Source organism: Centruroides sculpturatus, unplaced genomic scaffold (assembly GCF_000671375.1).
Source record: "Centruroides sculpturatus isolate CEXI.00-Female unplaced genomic scaffold, Cexi_2.0 scaffold1153, whole genome shotgun sequence".
Taxonomy (NCBI): Eukaryota; Metazoa; Arthropoda; class Arachnida; order Scorpiones; family Buthidae; genus Centruroides; species Centruroides sculpturatus.
The window spans coordinates 249,625-268,645 of record NW_019385436.1 but is presented as its reverse complement, the minus strand read 5'-3'; the positions used below and the strand labels follow the sequence as shown (position 1 = coordinate 268,645).

General features: G+C 31.4%; 2 protein-coding genes across 2 annotated transcripts; both read left to right on the top strand.

Annotated features, from left to right (window-relative positions):
• The first annotated feature begins 904 nt into the window (after positions 1-904).
• On the top strand, positions 905-3,421 carry LOC111638980 (alpha-tocopherol transfer protein-like). The gene is made up of 5 exons (XM_023384756.1): positions 905-1,011; positions 1,138-1,380; positions 1,943-2,136; positions 2,660-2,773; positions 2,847-3,421. Exons 1-5 carry the CDS (start codon positions 915-917, stop codon positions 3,198-3,200), a joined length of 1,002 nt encoding a protein of 333 aa, XP_023240524.1. The 5' UTR covers positions 905-914; the 3' UTR covers positions 3,201-3,421.
• Positions 3,422-8,106: 4,685 nt separating this feature from the next.
• On the top strand, positions 8,107-13,669 carry LOC111638973 (alpha-tocopherol transfer protein-like). The gene is made up of 5 exons (XM_023384749.1): positions 8,107-8,205; positions 8,725-8,967; positions 9,401-9,594; positions 11,665-11,778; positions 12,047-13,669. The coding sequence occupies exons 1-5, from the start codon at positions 8,109-8,111 to the stop codon at positions 12,398-12,400; spliced, it is 1,002 nt and encodes a 333-aa protein (XP_023240517.1). The 5' UTR covers positions 8,107-8,108; the 3' UTR covers positions 12,401-13,669.
• The last annotated feature ends 5,352 nt before the right edge of the window (positions 13,670-19,021 follow it).

Here is a 19,021-nt window from a genome sequence, read left to right as displayed (position 1 = left end):
AGTTCGTCGTTTCGTTGCGGTGTCCTCGGTGAGCGGCGGATGCACAACACAAATTTAATCACCACTGTAGGGTTAATCCGGAGGAGACTCTTCTTCGACCTTGAAGTTCCGATTTTTATAGTTTTTCCCCCACTGTTCGCCTTTCGGATTGGTCCCTCGTCCCTTTTCTCGCTTCCCGATTGGTTTCTCCTTTGTCTCCAGGTGCAAGACGAAACTTTTTCGGGTCGCGGGAAAGGTCCGATTCGAGGTGTCCATCTGATACCTCTTTGTCGACTCTGTTCGAGGACTGTTTATAAAATAATAACACCTGCACTCATAACTCAGGCCGTTATTTACCATTTTTGACGTCTAAGAATTTAACGATCATTTTCACCTTTCACCTATCAAAAATTCCTCTATTTTTTGTTCGAAAAGGTTTATTTCGGCCAACATTTTATAGACACGCGAGTCAAAGATCTACCTGTTTATGAGCGCTCGGGTTAGAGTTTGTCTTCCGCTAAGACATTAACAGATAGTTGACACATAGTCGAACCGTTCCGAGTCTCGTTGTTTACATCTCGTGTCGCGCAAGAATTTCACGGTTTACTCGAGTTCGAACCTCGTCTGGGAACCCACATTATCAATGATCATTCATCCTGATCTTTGCATGAGGCATGATGTTTTGTATGAACTTTTCTCATAAGTAAATGTAGAAATTTTTCGTGTATTAAATGCACATGCAAATATAACAAATAAAAAAACTGCATTACTTTAACGGTGGTTATTTTGAAATGAATGTTTATAGTTAAAAAATAAAAGAAATTAGGTAACATTTTACCTCAAGGTCTACTTCTTATCCTTTTGTATTAGTCAATAGAAGTAGTTCTTAATAGATATGATCTTTAATAAAAAATTATTTAAATTTTCAGTAAAATATGAGTGAAATAAGCATTAAAAATTCGATATTTGAGGAAGAAAAAGAAGCGTTTTCTTATGATGAAAATGCCTTAAAAGATTTCAAAAGGTTTATCAGTAAGTAAAGATTTTTAAAACTTTCGGGTAATAAAAACATAAATATATTAATATTAATGCAAAACTATGCATTCTGAAAGCAATTACTGTATTATAAACTAATACTTTTCTTTCTGATTTTAACAGGGGATCAAGGGATTAACTTTGATATGGATGATATTTTTCTCCTTGGTTTTCTTCGTGCTAGAAAATTTGACCTCAAAAGATCTCTTCAGTTACTCAAAAATTACTTCAACGTTAGAATAGAATATCCCCAATACTTTAAGAATCATCTCCCTTCCAAGTTGGGACGTGTTTTAGACATGAATATAGTGCGGTTTTTGCCAATACTCGATCAGGACGGAAGTTACATTTATCTTTATCAATTTCGTAAGTAGAAATCTTATTTATGCTTCCGAATTTAGAAAAGTAAAAAAATATAGAATAAAATAAATTTTTTTAACGATTCGTTGTAAAATTTGATAATTAATTAGCATTCTTCCTCAAACTACCATTGTTCAGTGATGTTATCCACTTTTCAAATAATTGGCAAAACGTCAAGCATTGTGCATTTAAAGTTTCGTAATGTATAATCACTATAATTCAAATACTGTAGTTGAATGCAAATTAATTTACTGTAAACCTTACGTAACATAATAGGATTTTACTTTTTTTTTTTTTTTTAGTTTCCTGGATCTACAATTGACAGATAATTGAGCAGTTAAATTTATAGTTTTGTCTCTGGTTTACTATGTTATACTATATAGAGAACGATAATTGTTTTAGTTTTTTATCTCGTTTCAGATAACGATTTCTGTTGTATTTGCTAATTTCGGAATATTATGGAAAAATAATTAATTCAATTTTTGATTAAAATTTCTTAAATTGTAGAAATTATTTTAAAGAATTTCAATCAGGCCTTGAAAATATCTTTGTGCAATTTCGTTTATAGGTAACTGGGATACTTCTATTGCGAGTGGTGTCGAGGTATTGCGTGCTATAATGCTCGTACTGGATTTTCAGTTAAATTTTCATAGAGCTCAAGAAAAGAAAATCGTATGTATTATTGACTCAGCGGGTTTAGCGTTGACACATTTCTACCATTATCCTCCTAGAGTGGTCCATTCAATGGTGACTTTTATACTTGTGAGTAATTTCTGATTAGCATAATGTGAATAGTAGAAATATATTTACTTATTGTGTAAATTGGGGATGAACATGTTAACTTTTATTTAATCTATGCTCTTCAGTTTCCATTTATGCTGAATGAATATTTTAAAAATCATTTTGCTGGATTATTTCTAACAATACATGGCTTTTCTAAATTGTTTAACACGTCTTAATAGTAATAAAATGATATAAAATCCTTGACAGAAGGACACGGTAACTCAGATTGTTGAAAATTGTTAATTTTTCAGATAGATCAGATAAAATTTTCACTTTCATAATCCAGAATCATTTATAGATTGTCTTTCACCTACTAATATCAACTACAAACTGGTCTACCGTATTTAATCTATACGATTATACAAAATTTAACAGTAATTTTTTTTATAAATTTGAATAAATGAGTTAATAAGCAAAATACTTTGGTAAAACGATAACATTAAACGAGAATACCGGGCTGCAATTTTTAATCATTTTTTTTTATTGTAATATATTTTTATAGAAAGATTCTTATCAGCTTCGATATAAAGAAGTACACTTCGTCAACCTGAATATCATCATAAAGGCAATTTTAAGCGTTATGTTTCCACTTTTATCATCTAAACTCCGGAAAAGAGTAAGTGATTACAACTTTCTTTTCAATTTATTCAAATTTCAATAAATTTCTGAAATTAACATTTTAATTACAGTTTCATATTCATTCTGACATGGAATCTCTACACAAATTCGTCAACCCAGACTGCTTGCCTTCAGAATTTGGAGGAAATTTACCTGATTTCGATCCCACTGAAGCCACTAATATGCTTAAATCTAACGAAGAATTATTTCAAAGACGCGAAGAATATGTGAAATTGTACGAAGAACAAAGAAATAAGAATTTTACTGAGGGCACATTTAGATACATTCGCGAAGATGTAGAAGACGAAAAAATAAAGAAATTTATGGAAAAATCAGAAGAAAAATTCCAACGTCATGCTGACAATCCAGAAGCTTTCATAGCTGCTTTGAAAGAAGATTCTGAATTCGAATTTACTCATTTTTAAGTACTTGAGATGAAGTCAATTTTTAAAATAAAAAAGACAAATTATAGTTAATACTTATTTCATGTATACCAACGTTTCGAAATAAAATTTTCCATTAAAATTTATATTTTATTAAGTAAACTATGATAATTTTGTAAACACTAAAGATCTTTCTATTGTACCTTTACTTAACATAAAAAATAAAATATGTCTTCCATTTCATGAAAATATTTCATAAAGCAGTTGGTATAATCTTTCAAGTTAATTATGAAAACTCTCTAAATCTTATAAATCTCTCAAGTTAATAAGTTACGTTCGCTTATAATTAAGATTGTTTGTAGCGCTATGTGTCTTAATTATTTTAATGGGAAAAAGGCTTAATTTTGATCATAGATATGATATTTTATAAATACTGTAAATGATAATAACGAGGAAAATTTTTATTATTATTTGTTTAAAGTTACAAATGTATTTATTTTTTAAAACTCTTTCTGTTTAATTAAAATGTTAAAACAAACATAGGGGAGACCGGGGCAACTTCGGCATGCGGGGCAAGTTTGTCAAGCGCTTTTTTTTTAAAAACAAATTAAAAGGAGACTTTGGTTATAGGTTAGGCAGTTGAGTTTTATTGGTGGCTTGTTGAGTGTAGTGTTTTTATTGTTCTCCAACAAGCGTAGTTGAATTATCAAGCAAATTTTCATTTTCGTTCAATTCCATATAATATTTTTTTTCCATTTATATTGAATTGGCAGGTTTTGTTATAATTCCATGATAACGAAAGTTACTTTTCCTGTTAGAAGGATGTAACTTCAACTTATTCACGTGGCCAGATCGTGGCTTGGCATTCTGTTCTCAGGGTTGTACTTAATGTTTCGAAATCATGACTAGCGGGGTAAGATCGGCAACATAAAGCCACATTAGAAGCAAAGGATAAAAATCAAACAGATGATAAATGAAAACATGTTTGCATTTGTTATTCATGTATATATGTCTTTGAACTTGCATTTCGTTGTAATAATATTAAATGGGTGTTGGATTTGTATTTCTTTGTTTTAATAGTGAATTCCAACTTATACATTGTTAATAACATAATTTTATATACGTGCCTATCTTGCCCCATTACTGTTGCCCCTATACCAGGGGCAACTTTAATAAAAATAATTAAAATAATTACAACTTTACAAAAAGAGAGAAGTTGCCGATCTTGCCCCTATACCCGGGGCAACTTCGTCAATTTCTCTCTTCTTGTAAAGTTGTAATTATTTTAATTATTTTTATTTCCAAACTGATTTTAACCAGTTCTATAGTAAGGTAACATTCCAATAGACAATATGCAAAGTTTTTTTTCAGTTTACAGCAGTATTTATTACACAAAATTTAAGTAAAGCTTAACATGCCGATCTTGCCCCGGTCTCCCCTACATTTAAACAGGGAAAACCGAACAGAGGCCATTAGAAACTACAGAACCAATTTTTTCGACCAGATCTCCCCAACCTGTGAGTCGCGATGCTCTAAAGCTGTTTTTTTCTGCAGATAAAATACGTTGCAAAGGTTCTGTTTTGTATGTATATATATATATATATACATAACAGAAGAATAGTATGGCAATCAGTCAAAAAACGACCCTCAAGATTTTTACATTTTTGGACTCAAGGCACCTTAAAAGTCAAAAAATGCAATAAAAATCGAGGGTATTTCTCAGTATGTATTTGTGTGTGTGGGGTTCTTTGAAACTTAATAACTCCTGCCTTTTTTGTCGAAAATTTTTGAAATTTTCTAGAGAGATTTGTTTAATAGGACGATTAATAGAGATGAATTTTGGTGGTTAAAGGACGAGAGGACGGAGAGATAAAGAGGGTCGTGTGTATTTCCAGTTCTGACTTAATGATGATTTTACTTGTTATTACATTTACACTTTTTTACAAAACCCTTCACTACTCTAAAAATTAAGATTTTTGCCATGTTATAATAATTAAAATATTAAAATACTAGCAGATAGGCCCGGCGTTGCTTGGGCAAAAGGTAACGATAGTGATAATTAAGATTATTACGTTATAGTCAATCTTACCCCGTTTTCATAGAATGCAAGAATTAAACCCCCCGTTTTCAGACTAATTAGAGAATTTTTAGATGGGTTAAAACGCAAGCAAAAACGCAAAAAACAGCGTCTGCGCCTGTAAATCTTACACGTCGCTTTCTCTTAACACTTCCATTGTTAAAAATTCCATTGTTGACACTTCTATTCTTAACACTTCAGTTGTTTATATTTCCATTGTTACTTAGCACTTTCATTGTTGATACTTCCATTGTTACTTAACACTTCCATTGATACTTCCATTGTTACTTAACACTTCCATTGTTGATATTTCCATTGTTACTTAACACTCCCATTGTTGATATTTCCATTGTTACTTAACACTTACATTGTTGATGGAAGTGTTAAGCTTTAATCATGACTTTCTCTTCCCCGGAGAAAATTTCGAAAAATCATTTCTTAGTGTGCGTTCTCGTGACGTACCCTAACTGTGTACCAAATTTAAACTTTCAGCTCCTAACCGTTTGGGCTCTGCGCTTATTATTATTGTTATTATTATCAAGCCATCTCGATTATATATATGGATTTATAGTGTTAGCTTTTGTTATGCAATTGTTATGTTAACTGTTTACGTTCGATTCAAAACGTAAATAAAACAGGGAAATGTTCATAATGTTGTTTCCACCTCTAAAGGATATCTAAACAATATTTACGACCCAAAAATCTTAAAGAAATACGCATATATTTTCTTATTTATATACTAACAATGTGCATACAAAAGACAAAAACAAATATACTGCAATTGTTAAGTAGCCTTATTTTACCTTGAAAGGCAAAGAAAAAAAAAAAGTCGTATAGCTGGACTATAACAATTTCTTATTGTAATTTAATTATATACCTAAGTTGTGGCATTAATTATTCATTATTATGATGTAAGAAAGACGGATTTTCAAACTTTTTCGATTGTTTTCAAACTTATTATATGATAAAAGACCTTGACACAAATAAATTAAAGTTTTTGTGTCAAATTTTCACGATTTCTATGCCACTACTCCCACTATTAAATTAATACAAAGTATTGTAACTCTTTTTGATCGGTAAGATTTGCAGGATTAAAAACAAGAAGGAAAGTGATTAAAAATCATGTTAAACAAACGAGTTCATGCATAAATTCAATCAAGGCAACAATAAGACTTGTAGGAAAGATGGCCACCGAATAAGACTGAAGTTACTATCAAAAGGGTACCATATGCTTTTGTGTTCCGCTAGTTTTTTGTCTTTTATTTTAGAAATTCGTAAAATTGGGTGTCTTGTAACCAACGGTCGACACATGCATCTTCGAAACAGTTGTTGTTGTAACAAACAAATTGAAATAAAAAACAAAATGTTTTTTTAGATTAGATTAGATTATTTCTTGTTTTATTATTTGCATAATTTACAGTGAAAATAGCTAGAAGCATTTGATAACGATACGACGACGTCATAATAAACTATTGAATATTATTGGAGAATATTTTCATATAAAACAAGTTAATTCTGATTACGACATTAATCTTCTGTACGTTTTCAAATGAGAAAAGGTAAGCAGACAAATTAATCTGTATTTCTTTCAACGTGTTTAATATAAAAACTGCATCATAGATACCCGGGCATCGGCAGAAAATTTTCTAGGGGCAAAGCTTAGAAACAATTTTATCAATACATTTTTATTCTTTAATTTTGGGATTTCTCTAAGTCAGACAAAGCGTTCCATGGTCATGGATGTAAGTGTGAGATAAGCGGGGGCCACCGGGTAATTTCCTAATGACTACTTAATCTGCAGGGGCTGGTAAAGCCCGATCTCTGTGCCTTTTGGATGGCGTTAGGAGGGCAAAATCGAGTGGGGAGGTCGTTGGTAAGTCGATGGACTAATAGACAGAAGACAGGTTTAATATATAACAAAATAAAGGTATATTATTTGACTAACTATAACAAACATGAGGCTACACAGAGTTAGAGGAATATACAGGTTATATGGCTAAATTTCGCTAAATGCGGTTAGGATGCGATTACCCAGTCTAGTATTTTACAAAGGGCTAATCTACCTGCTACGCCTATTTTCCAGAGAGAGAGAGAGAGAGAGAGAGTCCCCTAATAATTACCTCTAATATTGGAGAAGAGCTATATGCGGCGATAACAGTTCTATATGGAAGTGTCGCAACCATCGAGTGTCTTCCAACCGGTGGCATCTCCTTCTGTTGGATCAAGTCCGTTGTATGGAGGTCCGGGAGACGGAATGGGCACAGTTACCAAATAAAACTTCCAGTTCGGACGCCTCGAGCTTCCGGTAGCTCTCACTTTTATACGATTGTCGTGGGAAATGAGTCACACATATATATATATATATATGTAACTNCGAGATATGTTCTTATATTAACGCAGTACAGCATATAAAATATTACTTTAAAATATATTTAAAAAGATAAATTATAATTTCACTTTTATTCAAGCTTAAATATCTGCTGTAAATATAATATTTAGTCACAAATAAGTGCTTTCATTTACAAATAATATTGAAAATTCATTCAGAAATATAATTTATATAAATGTTTTTTTAGTCGGATAGGTGATTACTTACACTACAATTTACAATTGGAAGTTTTGCAAATGTTATTTTACTTTTAATACATTTATATAATTATTATTTACAAAGATTTAATTAATACCAATTAGCATATAATTGCTTATACTTCATTTACATTTTAAATTATATATTTAAAGATAGAAATACAATTTTTTACTTCAAGGATTTATACTTCTTCGCTCTTCATTAGGAATTGGATTCAATAGAAATTAAATATAATTAAAACCGTGTGTTCTAAGTAGTAACAATTCTTTTAAACTTTCAGTAAAATATGAGTGAAATAAGCATAGAAAATTCAATATTTAAGGAAGAGAAAGAAGAATTCTCTTGGGATGAAAACGCGTTAAAAGATTTCAAAAAGGTTATCAGTAAGTACAGATGTTTACTACTTATTAAATATAATGTATCATTTTATCAACCTGCTTGTTGCATTGAAAAGTAGCTAAGTTGATAATCACGACTTTAAAGCTGTCTGTATGATTCTACGTGATACTTCCTCTTGCGATTACGATAGGAAGTGCAGCAACACAGAACGACTGTCAGAGAGGAAGTGCAGTAAGATTTTCACTTCCTGTCAACACAGTAGCAATATTTACAGTTGAATAACAGATTTTTTTTTACTGTAGTGGTTATTTATAAAACAAACGATAACATTTTAAACTAACAATTATAAAATCTAGTAGAGAAAGAGGTTATTAATTTAATACCATTAACACATTCATTAACAAATTAAATAATTTTAATATTAATTGTTGTAAAGCTGTTTTGTACTTAACATAATAAATAACGTATCATTTAAATTAAGTTTTAAACATTTTATTAAATTTTACTTCGTAATTAACAAATATTATAAACTAATGATGATATTTTCTTTCTGATTTCAACAGGAGATCAAGGATTTAAATTTCAAATGGATGATATTTTTCTTCTTGGTTTTCTTCGTGCTAGAAAGTATGATATTGAAAGATCTCTTCAGTTACTTAAAAATTACTTCAAAGTTAGAATAGAATATCCCCAATACTTTAAGAATCTTCTTCCTTCCAAGTTGAGTCATGTTTTAGACATGAATATGATGCAGTTTTTACCAAAACTCGATCAGAATGGAAGTTACATTTATGTTTACAAATTTCGTAAGTAGAAATTTTCTTTATTTTTTCACAACTTCGGAAGAAAAATTTACGAAAAATTTTAGTAACGATTCGGTTTGAATTTTGGTTATTAATAAAAATTCCATGCAATTCCAGTACATACGTTTACATTTTTACTTTTTTTGGTATCAGGAGCACTTGAAATAGAACCGAAATTCGATTCCCTCTTGCATATTTATGTTTTACGAAATGTAAATTATATTATAAATATTTTGTAAAAGTATAAAGTAAAATTTTACTATTCTTATTAAATTTAAAGATTTAGTAGTTCTTAAGTCCAAAAATTTTAAAACTATCAGGGTGATATTTTGACTGATCTCCATACTTTTCCTCTGTTATATACAAGACCGGGAAACTAAATAAGGCAGATTATTTAAATAAATTTCGATAACTGAATGTACAATTTCATTTACAGGTAATTGGGATACGTCTGTTGCAAGTGGTATTGAGATGTTGCGTGAAATAATGCTTGTAATGGATTTTCAGTTAAATTTTCACAGAACTCAAGAAAGAAAAATTGTTTGTATTATTGATTCAGCGGGTTTATCCTTGACTCATTTCTATCATTTTACACCTAGAATCATCAGTTCACTGGTGACTTTTATCCTTGTAAGTAATTTATAATTAACATAAATAAATTTATTTCTACACATTTACTTAATTATATAATTAGATTAGATGTTACCCGCGGCTTTGCCCGCGAGAATTTTGTAAGCAAACCCCATTTATATTCAGTATTTCAACAACCATAGTAATTGTTATATAACACCTACCGCTGAGAATGATAAAAATTGCCGAGAATCAAACGAACTATCTTCAATTTGATTAATTTTCTGGAACGTTTACAATCGTTCTATATCGAACGAATATGCAATAATAACTTCGAATTTAAAACGGTTCGAACATTTTTAATATGGAAATATATAAAAATATTTATAACAATATCTGAAATGTTGTTAATTTAATACACCTAAGTACTCGATGAAGACTATATCCTCTCCCTCTCCCCCGAGGAAGAATTTCGAAAATTCCCTTCTTAGTGTGCATTCTTATGGCATACCATATTTACAATGCAGATAAAAACAAAAAATCGCATCTAAAATAGTACAGTAGAAGCCGTTTTTCCGGTTAAATTTTAATGCTCTCCCTCTCTCTCCACTTGGGAATTTCGAAAAATCCCTTCTTAGTGAACGTTTTCATGACGTACCCTAACTGTGTACCAAATTTCACCTCTTTAGGTCCAGCGGTTTGCTCTGGGCGATGATGAATCAGTATGAGGCTCTGGACAGGTCCGAACCCTCACTAAAATTCGCGTTAAAATAATTGTTTTAGAGAAAAGAATATAGTAGTTAGAAATAGATTTTTATTTTATGAAAACGCGACGCTAACTTTTAAACAATAGAAGAATGTAAGTCCGTCGACCATTTTCGGTTGGAGATCGAATTAAACTTCGATTTTGACCTCTCCCGCGCCCCCGAAAGGTTTCGAATTGCCATCAGGTGACGAGGACAGACCAATCGGAAAGGGGAATCTGAGAGAAAACGGATAAAACCCCGGAAATTCAAGGACGCGACGGCTTCTTCTCTCGAAAGTTTCAAGTGACGGATCTGTTGTTGTGTGTGTGTCTCGCACCCATCTTCGTCTCCATCTCCCGACCTCCGATCGACATCTTTCCATTAACGGAAGTCGACCGCATCGTCCCGGAGTCGTCGAGACGTGATGGAATGGTTCATTCGCGAACAAGGGACACTTCTTCAAAATGGGACTACCTTGGAAAGGAGAGGAAGACCCAGAGGCAGCAACCGCCGCAGAACTTCCAAGATGGCGGAAATCTTGTAAGCTTCTTTCGTGTTTAATAAACGGTTGTGTTGTTTGTAAACGAAGCATCTATCTCTGACTCAACTGCTTCCGCATGTCGTTGATTGTTACCGCTCGGCAGTCCAGACGGCAAGGGAGACGATGACGATATATATCATATATTATCGTTCATCGAGAATTTTTTAATTTCTCCCCCCCTCGGCCCCCACATCAGTGAGTCATTCAGTCAGTCAGTCAGGAAAAGCAATTTTATATCTATAGATAAATAATGACACACGTTAACTCAATTGTCATGCTCCTGAGGAATCATCAAACGTTAGCAATTTGCTTTATATTTTAAAATAGATTATAGATGAAAGGCCGGTATAAAATGTTTTTAAAATGTTATCCAAACTATTATTGTTTGGATAAAATTTCTTGTTAAATTTATAAATTAGCTGTTAATATGCCTTAAAACAAAATTTTTCATAACGACCACAAATGACTTTAGTGTGACAGTTTTATCATTTTTATTTTATATGTATTTACTCCAAAAGCCAAAAACAAAGCAATCCACGACAATTGCTTCCTTCTTGGATTGCTTGTCTGTATCGGCGATGCAATAATCGTCTGTTCATGCTCAACTGTAATGAATTTGGATTAACATATGACTAGCCAATTAGAATTAACCGTAATATATAATGAAAATTTCCCGAACATAATCATATGTATGTTGCAGCTGTGTGTCGTATTTATTACATTTATGTCCACAAAGCCATTAAAAAATAATTTACGTAATTTAGTAAAATAATAAATTTCTATGGCAATAATTAGTAAAGAAAATTGAAATCGTTAATTATTTTTTAAATATCTCTTATATAGAAAAATTCCTATTCGATTCGATATAAAGCAATACATCATGTCAACCTCAATATCATCATAAAGGCAATTTTAAGCGTTATGCTCCCACTTTTATCATCTAAACTCCAGAAGAGAGTAAGTTATTTCAAATTTCTTATTAGTTTATGTAATAATATATTATTGCCAAATTTTACTTTATTTTTTCTCGTAATATATATCAACAAATACACATTAAATATACTTTTTACATAGATATGCCAATAGTACCAATTCAGATATTATTCATCATCTCACAATGTTATCTGAATAAGAAATTAACCCCTTACTTATAATATTTATATGCCAATTAGTTTTATAGATATGAAATCTGAATCAATTTCTACAACTATGATTTTAATAACAGATTCATCTTCATTCTGATATGGAATCTCTATGCAAATTCATCAGCCCAGACTGTTTGCCTTCGGATTATGGAGGAAATTTACCAAATGTCGATCCAACTGAAGCAAATAATATGATTAAAGCTAACGAAGAGTTGTTTATAAGAAACGAAGAATACGTAAAATTGTACGAAGAACAACTAAATAAAAATTTTACTGAGGGTACATTCAGATACATTGGCGAGGATGCAGAAGAGGAAAAGATGAAAAGATTTATAGAAAAATCAGAAGAAAAATTTAAATGTCATTCTGACAATCCAGAAGCTTTCATAGCTGCTTTGAAAGAAGATTCTGAATTTGAAATTACTCATTTTTAAATACATTTCATGTACAAAATATCTAACTTTTATACCTGTTAGGGGTTAGTTATATTGAATATGTTAATTTTGTAAAGAATTTGTAGACAGCCTGTATTTTCTTACACAGCAGTACTTCGAGTTTTAAAGGAAAAACCAGTTTTACAGACGTTTCGAGTTTGTTAATAGAATCAATAATTCCTTTTGTTAACAAGTTTTTTCTTTGTAAAATGTATTATTTCCAATAATTTGATTGTACTTTTTATTATTTCGTTATTTTTATCTGATACTCAATAGTTAAAAGAAGTAAATATGTTTTTAGTTATAATCATTTCCTGCTAATGTTATGGAAAAACATATTATTCTGTCATGTTTCAAAGACATTTATTCGTATGTTGTAATAACAGTATTAAAATTTATAATTTATTCGCTGTTGGTTAGCAGAATTTATTATATAAAATTCTCTAGTAACGAGGGAAATCTTTCAGGTGATTGTGGAGATGGAGCTTGGAACTGTTTTTACGTAAATTAGAGTGTGTGAGAAGTATCTAACTTTGCAATTATCAGTTAACCTCTAAGATAGGTAAAAAGTAAAAAAAAATATTGTGATAATGAAGACTATTTTTGTACTAATCTGTTCTATCTTCCGAATAAATAACCGTTAGGTAATAAAGAATTACGAATAAATAAACTTAAGTATATAACAAATAAGCTAATTATTCAATATTATAACACGTGCTTTCGGAAAATCTACATTATTATGTAACCTTTTACATTAACTTTATACATCCCACCCTAAAATATCAATTAATTTTTATTTACATTCAAATTTAGAGTTATATGTAGCACAATCTATTGGCAAAAAGTTAACAAAATAATTAACTAAATACAATTCGTACAAAAAAGTAAATAATCATTAAAAGTATATATTATATTTACTGAATTACTGGGACAATTATGTAGCGCGTAATAGATGCGCCATAACTGCGACACGTAGCACATAGCACTTAACTGCGTGGAATGTAGTAGTGCGTTGCCCCTGTACATCGTACTTTTCCTGTTAGCATGACAGTCGTGCAGGTTGTGTATCTAACTCCGTTCGAGGGGAAACTTTTGTATTGATATAACGAGACTCGCGCTACAAATCGGAGTTCATATACACGTAATATGTTCCCTTTCTCTTGCAATTTCTACCTCTTTTCTTCATTTTCATCTATATAACTCCTTTATCGATATTAAGGATGGGCAAAAAGATAGGTGACGACACTGCAAATTTATTGATCTACAATGTTTCAAATTGAAGTTTGAAGAAGTTGATTCGACCAAAGGAGCAATCGAATTTGGTCCTTTGGTTGCTCCTTTGGTCGAATTAACTTCGACTCCTTTTGCAATAGCTCCTTCTTTCTATCAGATCAAGCGGTATGGTGGCATTCAAATAGGAAAATTACATTATATAAGATACTAGCTTGCACAAAATATGATTTAATTTTGATTAATATAACTATGCAAATTATAAGAGCTAACCAGCTGTTTGACGCTTTTTCAACAAAATTCACAGCTTGGTCGCGGGGATGCCTGCCATGGAGTGTCTTCTAAACCAGCGCTGTCCAACTGGCGGCCCGCGGGCCGTATACGGCCCGCCAAATAATTTTTATGGCCCTCGAGTACATTTTACTATGAATAAATTTGTTACTAAATTATTATTATTAATATTAAAATTATTTTACTACCGTGTTTCCCCGAAAATAAGAGTGTCTTATGTTAATTTTTGCTCTGAAAAATGCGCTAGATCTTATTTTCAGGGAATGTCTTATTTTTTCCAGGAAGAAGAATTCACATTTATTATTGAACAAAAAAATTCCCAAGTCGAACTTAGACGAGAGTGATGTATATCCGGTGTGTCGAACTGTCGCCTTTTTATAGCATCAACATCGGACTCACTGACCAATTAGTGCTTACTGAACCGTAGCACTATGCAAATGTCGTGTGGTTTATCAACCTTCTTGGCCCCCGAAATGTTTGATAAAGAAAATGTGGCCCGCGGACTATGATAAGTTGGACAGCGCTGTTCTAAACCTACGATTGCTTAATGGTGTCTATGCTCTTTATATGTTCTGTCGTGTCCATATGTTGTGAATGTAAGTTTAACGGTGTCTTATTTGAGTCTGCTAGAGTTACTGCTTTATGTAACTGTGATGTTTCTTGCTTTTTGTAGAAAAACGCTCGCAGTGTTTGTATTTGTTTGTAGTGAAGGTTTACTGTGTCAATCAGGCCACACCTGCCATCATTACGTGGAAGGGTTAATTTTTCTATGGCGGATTTAGGATGATGTTGTTTATGCTTGGTAAGTATTGTTCTTGGTTTCCTTTGGCGTTGCTCGAGATCTGTGTGAGTCCAAAGTATAATTCCAAAAAATAAATGAGTTCTGGGACGACATATGTGTTTATTGTTTTAACTGTGTGTTTTGCATTTAATTAACTGTGTTCTGAGAATTGGCGTTTAACCTAATTTGATATTCTTTAATTAATCTTTGCGTTATTTGTGTACGTTCTGCTAGTTTGGCCTGTTGTATTCCTAAACATATGTAGAACGCCCTCTTCTATGAATTCAATAACATCACCAATTCAAGTGCAAAATTTTCTTTCATCGAGACTTCCTTTTCTGTGTAAAGTGTTTTGCATTTGTCTAAACCAAACTCCATTTGTATATTCTTTGTGTATGAATTTGTGATTTGTAGGAGTTGATAAAGTTGTTTTTTCACGTCTGATATTGTAACCATATTAATTGTTGTTAACATGTTACTTTATTATTATCTGCAGTTTTTCATATTAGAATAATTGAGATGGATTGATGATAATATAATTATTATTATTATTATTATCAATCCATCTCATTTATATACATATATACGTCTGGAATGCGAATAAAGTTATAATCCAGTTTTGTAAGTGGTCTAATTATATGATTCAATCTAAACGAAAAATAATGTCTTCTGGAATACGTATTGATTTACAAATTTATCAATGTATATAAAACAAGATGCTAAGAACAATTCAGGTATTGCTTTTGTCGTAAGTAATTAGTAAAATCAATGTTATTATTTAAAATGTTAAATACATCTCATGTAAATTTTAAAAACTGTCTTAATTGTGTGCAATTATCTCTGAAATGTCATCCAGATGTTTCATTTGTAGTCACGAGGTCAGATATATTATAACTAGAATACATAATTTAATATACATATGAGTAGTTCGAATTTGTTTTTTATCGTTTAAAATAAAATAAATACCAAATTATTTTTTTAAAATACAATTACGTAAAGGTATATAAATTAATTAAGATAATTAGCAAGTCTAAAAAACTATTAAAAAATGAATTATAGAAACATTAATACGACAATATTGTAGCTTGGAATATTCTCCAGGAGTGAAACCCTTTCTATAGATCATAAAACTCCATACGAGAGATTTGCACTTAAAATATTTATAGAGTTACCTTTTGTTATGCAAGTTGATTCAAGAGGTAAATAAAACATCGAAATGTTCATAATGTTGTTCACACTTCTAAGTGATGTCTAACCAATATTTATGACAAAAAATCTTAAAGAAATACACATATATTTTTATTTATTTATATATTAACAATGTGTATATAAAGCACAAAAATAAATATAATGCAATTGTTACGCTGCTTTATTTTACCTTGAAAGGCGAAGAAAAAAAAGTTGTACAGCTGGACTAGAACAATATTTTATTCTAATATGAAAAACTGTCGCATTCATTATCTATACTAATATTATAAAGAGGTAATGTTTGTATGTATGTAAGTTTGGATGTAGCGGGTAATCTCCGAAACTACTCATCCGATTTCAAAAATTTTTTCACTAATATTTAGAATGGAACTTCAGGGTGGACATAGGCTGTATATTATTCCGTTAAACATGGGGGATGGCCAGTTCTTTACGGTAAGCCTTACCGTAAAGAACTCTGCTTCTATTTATACTATTTTAGATGCGATTTTTTGCGTTTTTGATTGCGTTTTAATAGAGTACGTCAACAGAATGTACACTAAGAAGGGATTTTTCGATATTCCCCCCCGCGAGGGAGAGGGACAGGATTAAGGCTTACTGTGAAGAACTTGGCTTCTATTATACTATTTTAGATGCAAGTTTTTGCGTTTTTGATTGCGTTTTAATAGGGTACGTCAACAGAATGTACACTAATTTTTTCGAAATTTTTCGAAAAATTCCCCCCCCACGAGGGAAGTGTTATAACACATTTATAATAGATACATTTTGAGCCACAACAAGGAGTGGCGGGGTCTGCTAGTTATGATATAAAAAAAAAAGCTGGTTTTCCAAACTTCCTTTATTGTTTTCAGTGGAGAAGATGATATTATATGATAAAAGATTTTAATAAAAATAAACTAATGTATTTGTGTCAAACTTAAGATTTCACGATTTCTACGCCAATAATCTTACTATTAAAAGCAAATTTTATATTACTAATTATTTTAAAATCGACCCCTAAACACATACATTAACGTTTATGAATACGAAAAAAAACCCCATAAAATTTTTGCAAGAAGTTTGTTGCTACAAGAAGTATAACAGACAGGAAAATAATGTATATTTGCGTACTTAATATCATTATTATACAATTAAATGTTTTCTATTACAGCTGGTTTTTAAATATATTTTATTATCGAATTTTTAATGAAGAAATTTATAATCGCTTTTATCAATGATTACAAAATTGGTAACTTATTGTACAAATTTCTTTGTTTAAAGGTATAATTAGAATACGAAAAAATTAGGCATGACCAGGTTGAATTTCGTCTAATCTGGGTCAAGAACGTAAAGAAAAAATGGAAATTTTATTGTATACGTTTTAAGTATTTAAATTTAAGCATTTCTAGTATATTTAGGAAGTTTCATTTAATTGGATCTTATTTAGAGAAAATATATATTTTCTATAATTATATATAAATTAATAATACTAAAAACTATACAATTATGTGACTAAAATTAATAAATATATTGCTTTAATCTATTATATTTTTTATTTCTATCGACAGTTTTATATTTAGTAATTCAACACCACGCTTCTATTGTTTTTTATTTTTTATTATTTTCATAATTTACAATGAAAATAGCTAAAGGCATTTGGTAACTTCACGACGACGTATTTAAAAACTATTGGACAATATTTTCAGAAATAAAGATAAATTCTGTTTAAGACATTAATTTTCTGTACACTTTCATGTGACGAATGGTAAGTAAGCAATTTGATTATATTACTTTCGGCTATAAGTTGTAAATATGTACAATTCATTAACGTGTCAGGATATTTGCAAGCTTTTAACATTTCTCCTTTTCTCTTCCTTACAACCATGATCTGTTTATGATACGGTTGCAATTATCCCCTGTAAACACTTAAGGACAAGTTATCAAGTTGTAAATCGCGCTGTGAATGCTAACTGCACATGTAATTCGTCAACAGTCGAAATTGTTATTGTCGGAAAAAGTTTTGTTGTCGGAAATTTTTTTTCGGGAAAAACCCTTGTTAAAAGAGAGAGTGTGTGTATTCCAATGTTAAAATTATTCTCACATGTATAATTTTAAAGAAAGCGGAGAATGATGTGAGGCGCGGATTTTTTCGGATTTGTACGGGCCGCTTAAACATCTAAATTTTCTGTTAATTAACTTCGGGAAAAAACCGAGGAATTTAAACTATATCGAATTTCATTGTAACAACGAACTGAGGAAGTTTACAGATAAGTGTGAAGAATGCATCTTCATCGTCAACAAGAGTCGATGACGTGTCAGCTCTCGCACGAAAAGATATAAAAGGGGAGATTACCGGAAGCTCAGGGCGTGTCCGAATACTTAGTACTTGTGTTCGTCGATCTCCATGCCAAGGACTGTGATCCCATCGGAGAAGACATAGAAGACACCACACCATACCATACAGACGACGTTCGCCAACTCTCCCTTCCACCTACAGGTATTTAGGGGTAGATTTTATAAAAGCGCTCTCTCTCTGAACTAGAAACTAGGACAGCGACATAGCTGAGAACGTAGTCGCCAATTTCTGTAAATACTTTAATATAATTGCATTTAGCTTTAGTATTGTTGTAACTTAGTTGTGTTAATTAATAAATGTTTGTTATTCTGTTGTCCTGTCTCCTGTCTAAATGGCACCTGCCAACTTACGAACGCACTCCCCACTCACTTTTCGCCCTCCTAGCCATCTGACGACGCCGAGATCGAGCTTGACGAGCCCATGCAGAGTAAGTGGTCATTGTGAGATTAACCCGTGGCTCACTGCTTATCTCACACGATATTTTTTGTTTTTCCGTCTGGTGTGTACACGAATAAATCAGAAGGTTTTTATACAGTTGTTCATGCGAGAAGCACGGATTCTCCAAATTTAGCCCACACACTTGCAGCGATTGTCAGAAGTGCGATATTCCCCATTTATATATATATTTTTTTAATCCTTTATTATTTTAATTATTTAATTGCTCCTTCCTCTCTTCCTTGGCGTGTTGTGAAATTTCTGATAGTTGGATAATAAACCGTTTTATTGTAATTTGTCTTTTTAAATTATTTTGAGTCGATATTAAAATCTGGAAAAGGGG

Coding starts and splice junctions, on each gene's coding strand:
- LOC111638980 (XM_023384756.1), top strand. CDS start 915: ATGAGTGAAATAAGCATTAAAAATTCGATATTTGAGGAAGAAAAAGAA. Junction 1,381..1,942: donor CATTTATCTTTATCAATTTC/GTAAGTAGAAAT, acceptor TTTCGTTTATAG/GTAACTGGGATACTTCTATT. Junction 2,137..2,659: donor CAATGGTGACTTTTATACTT/GTGAGTAATTTC, acceptor ATATTTTTATAG/AAAGATTCTTATCAGCTTCG.
- LOC111638973 (XM_023384749.1), top strand. CDS start 8,109: ATGAGTGAAATAAGCATAGAAAATTCAATATTTAAGGAAGAGAAAGAA. Junction 8,206..8,724: donor AGATTTCAAAAAGGTTATCA/GTAAGTACAGAT, acceptor TGATTTCAACAG/GAGATCAAGGATTTAAATTT. Junction 11,779..12,046: donor CATCTAAACTCCAGAAGAGA/GTAAGTTATTTC, acceptor TTTTAATAACAG/ATTCATCTTCATTCTGATAT.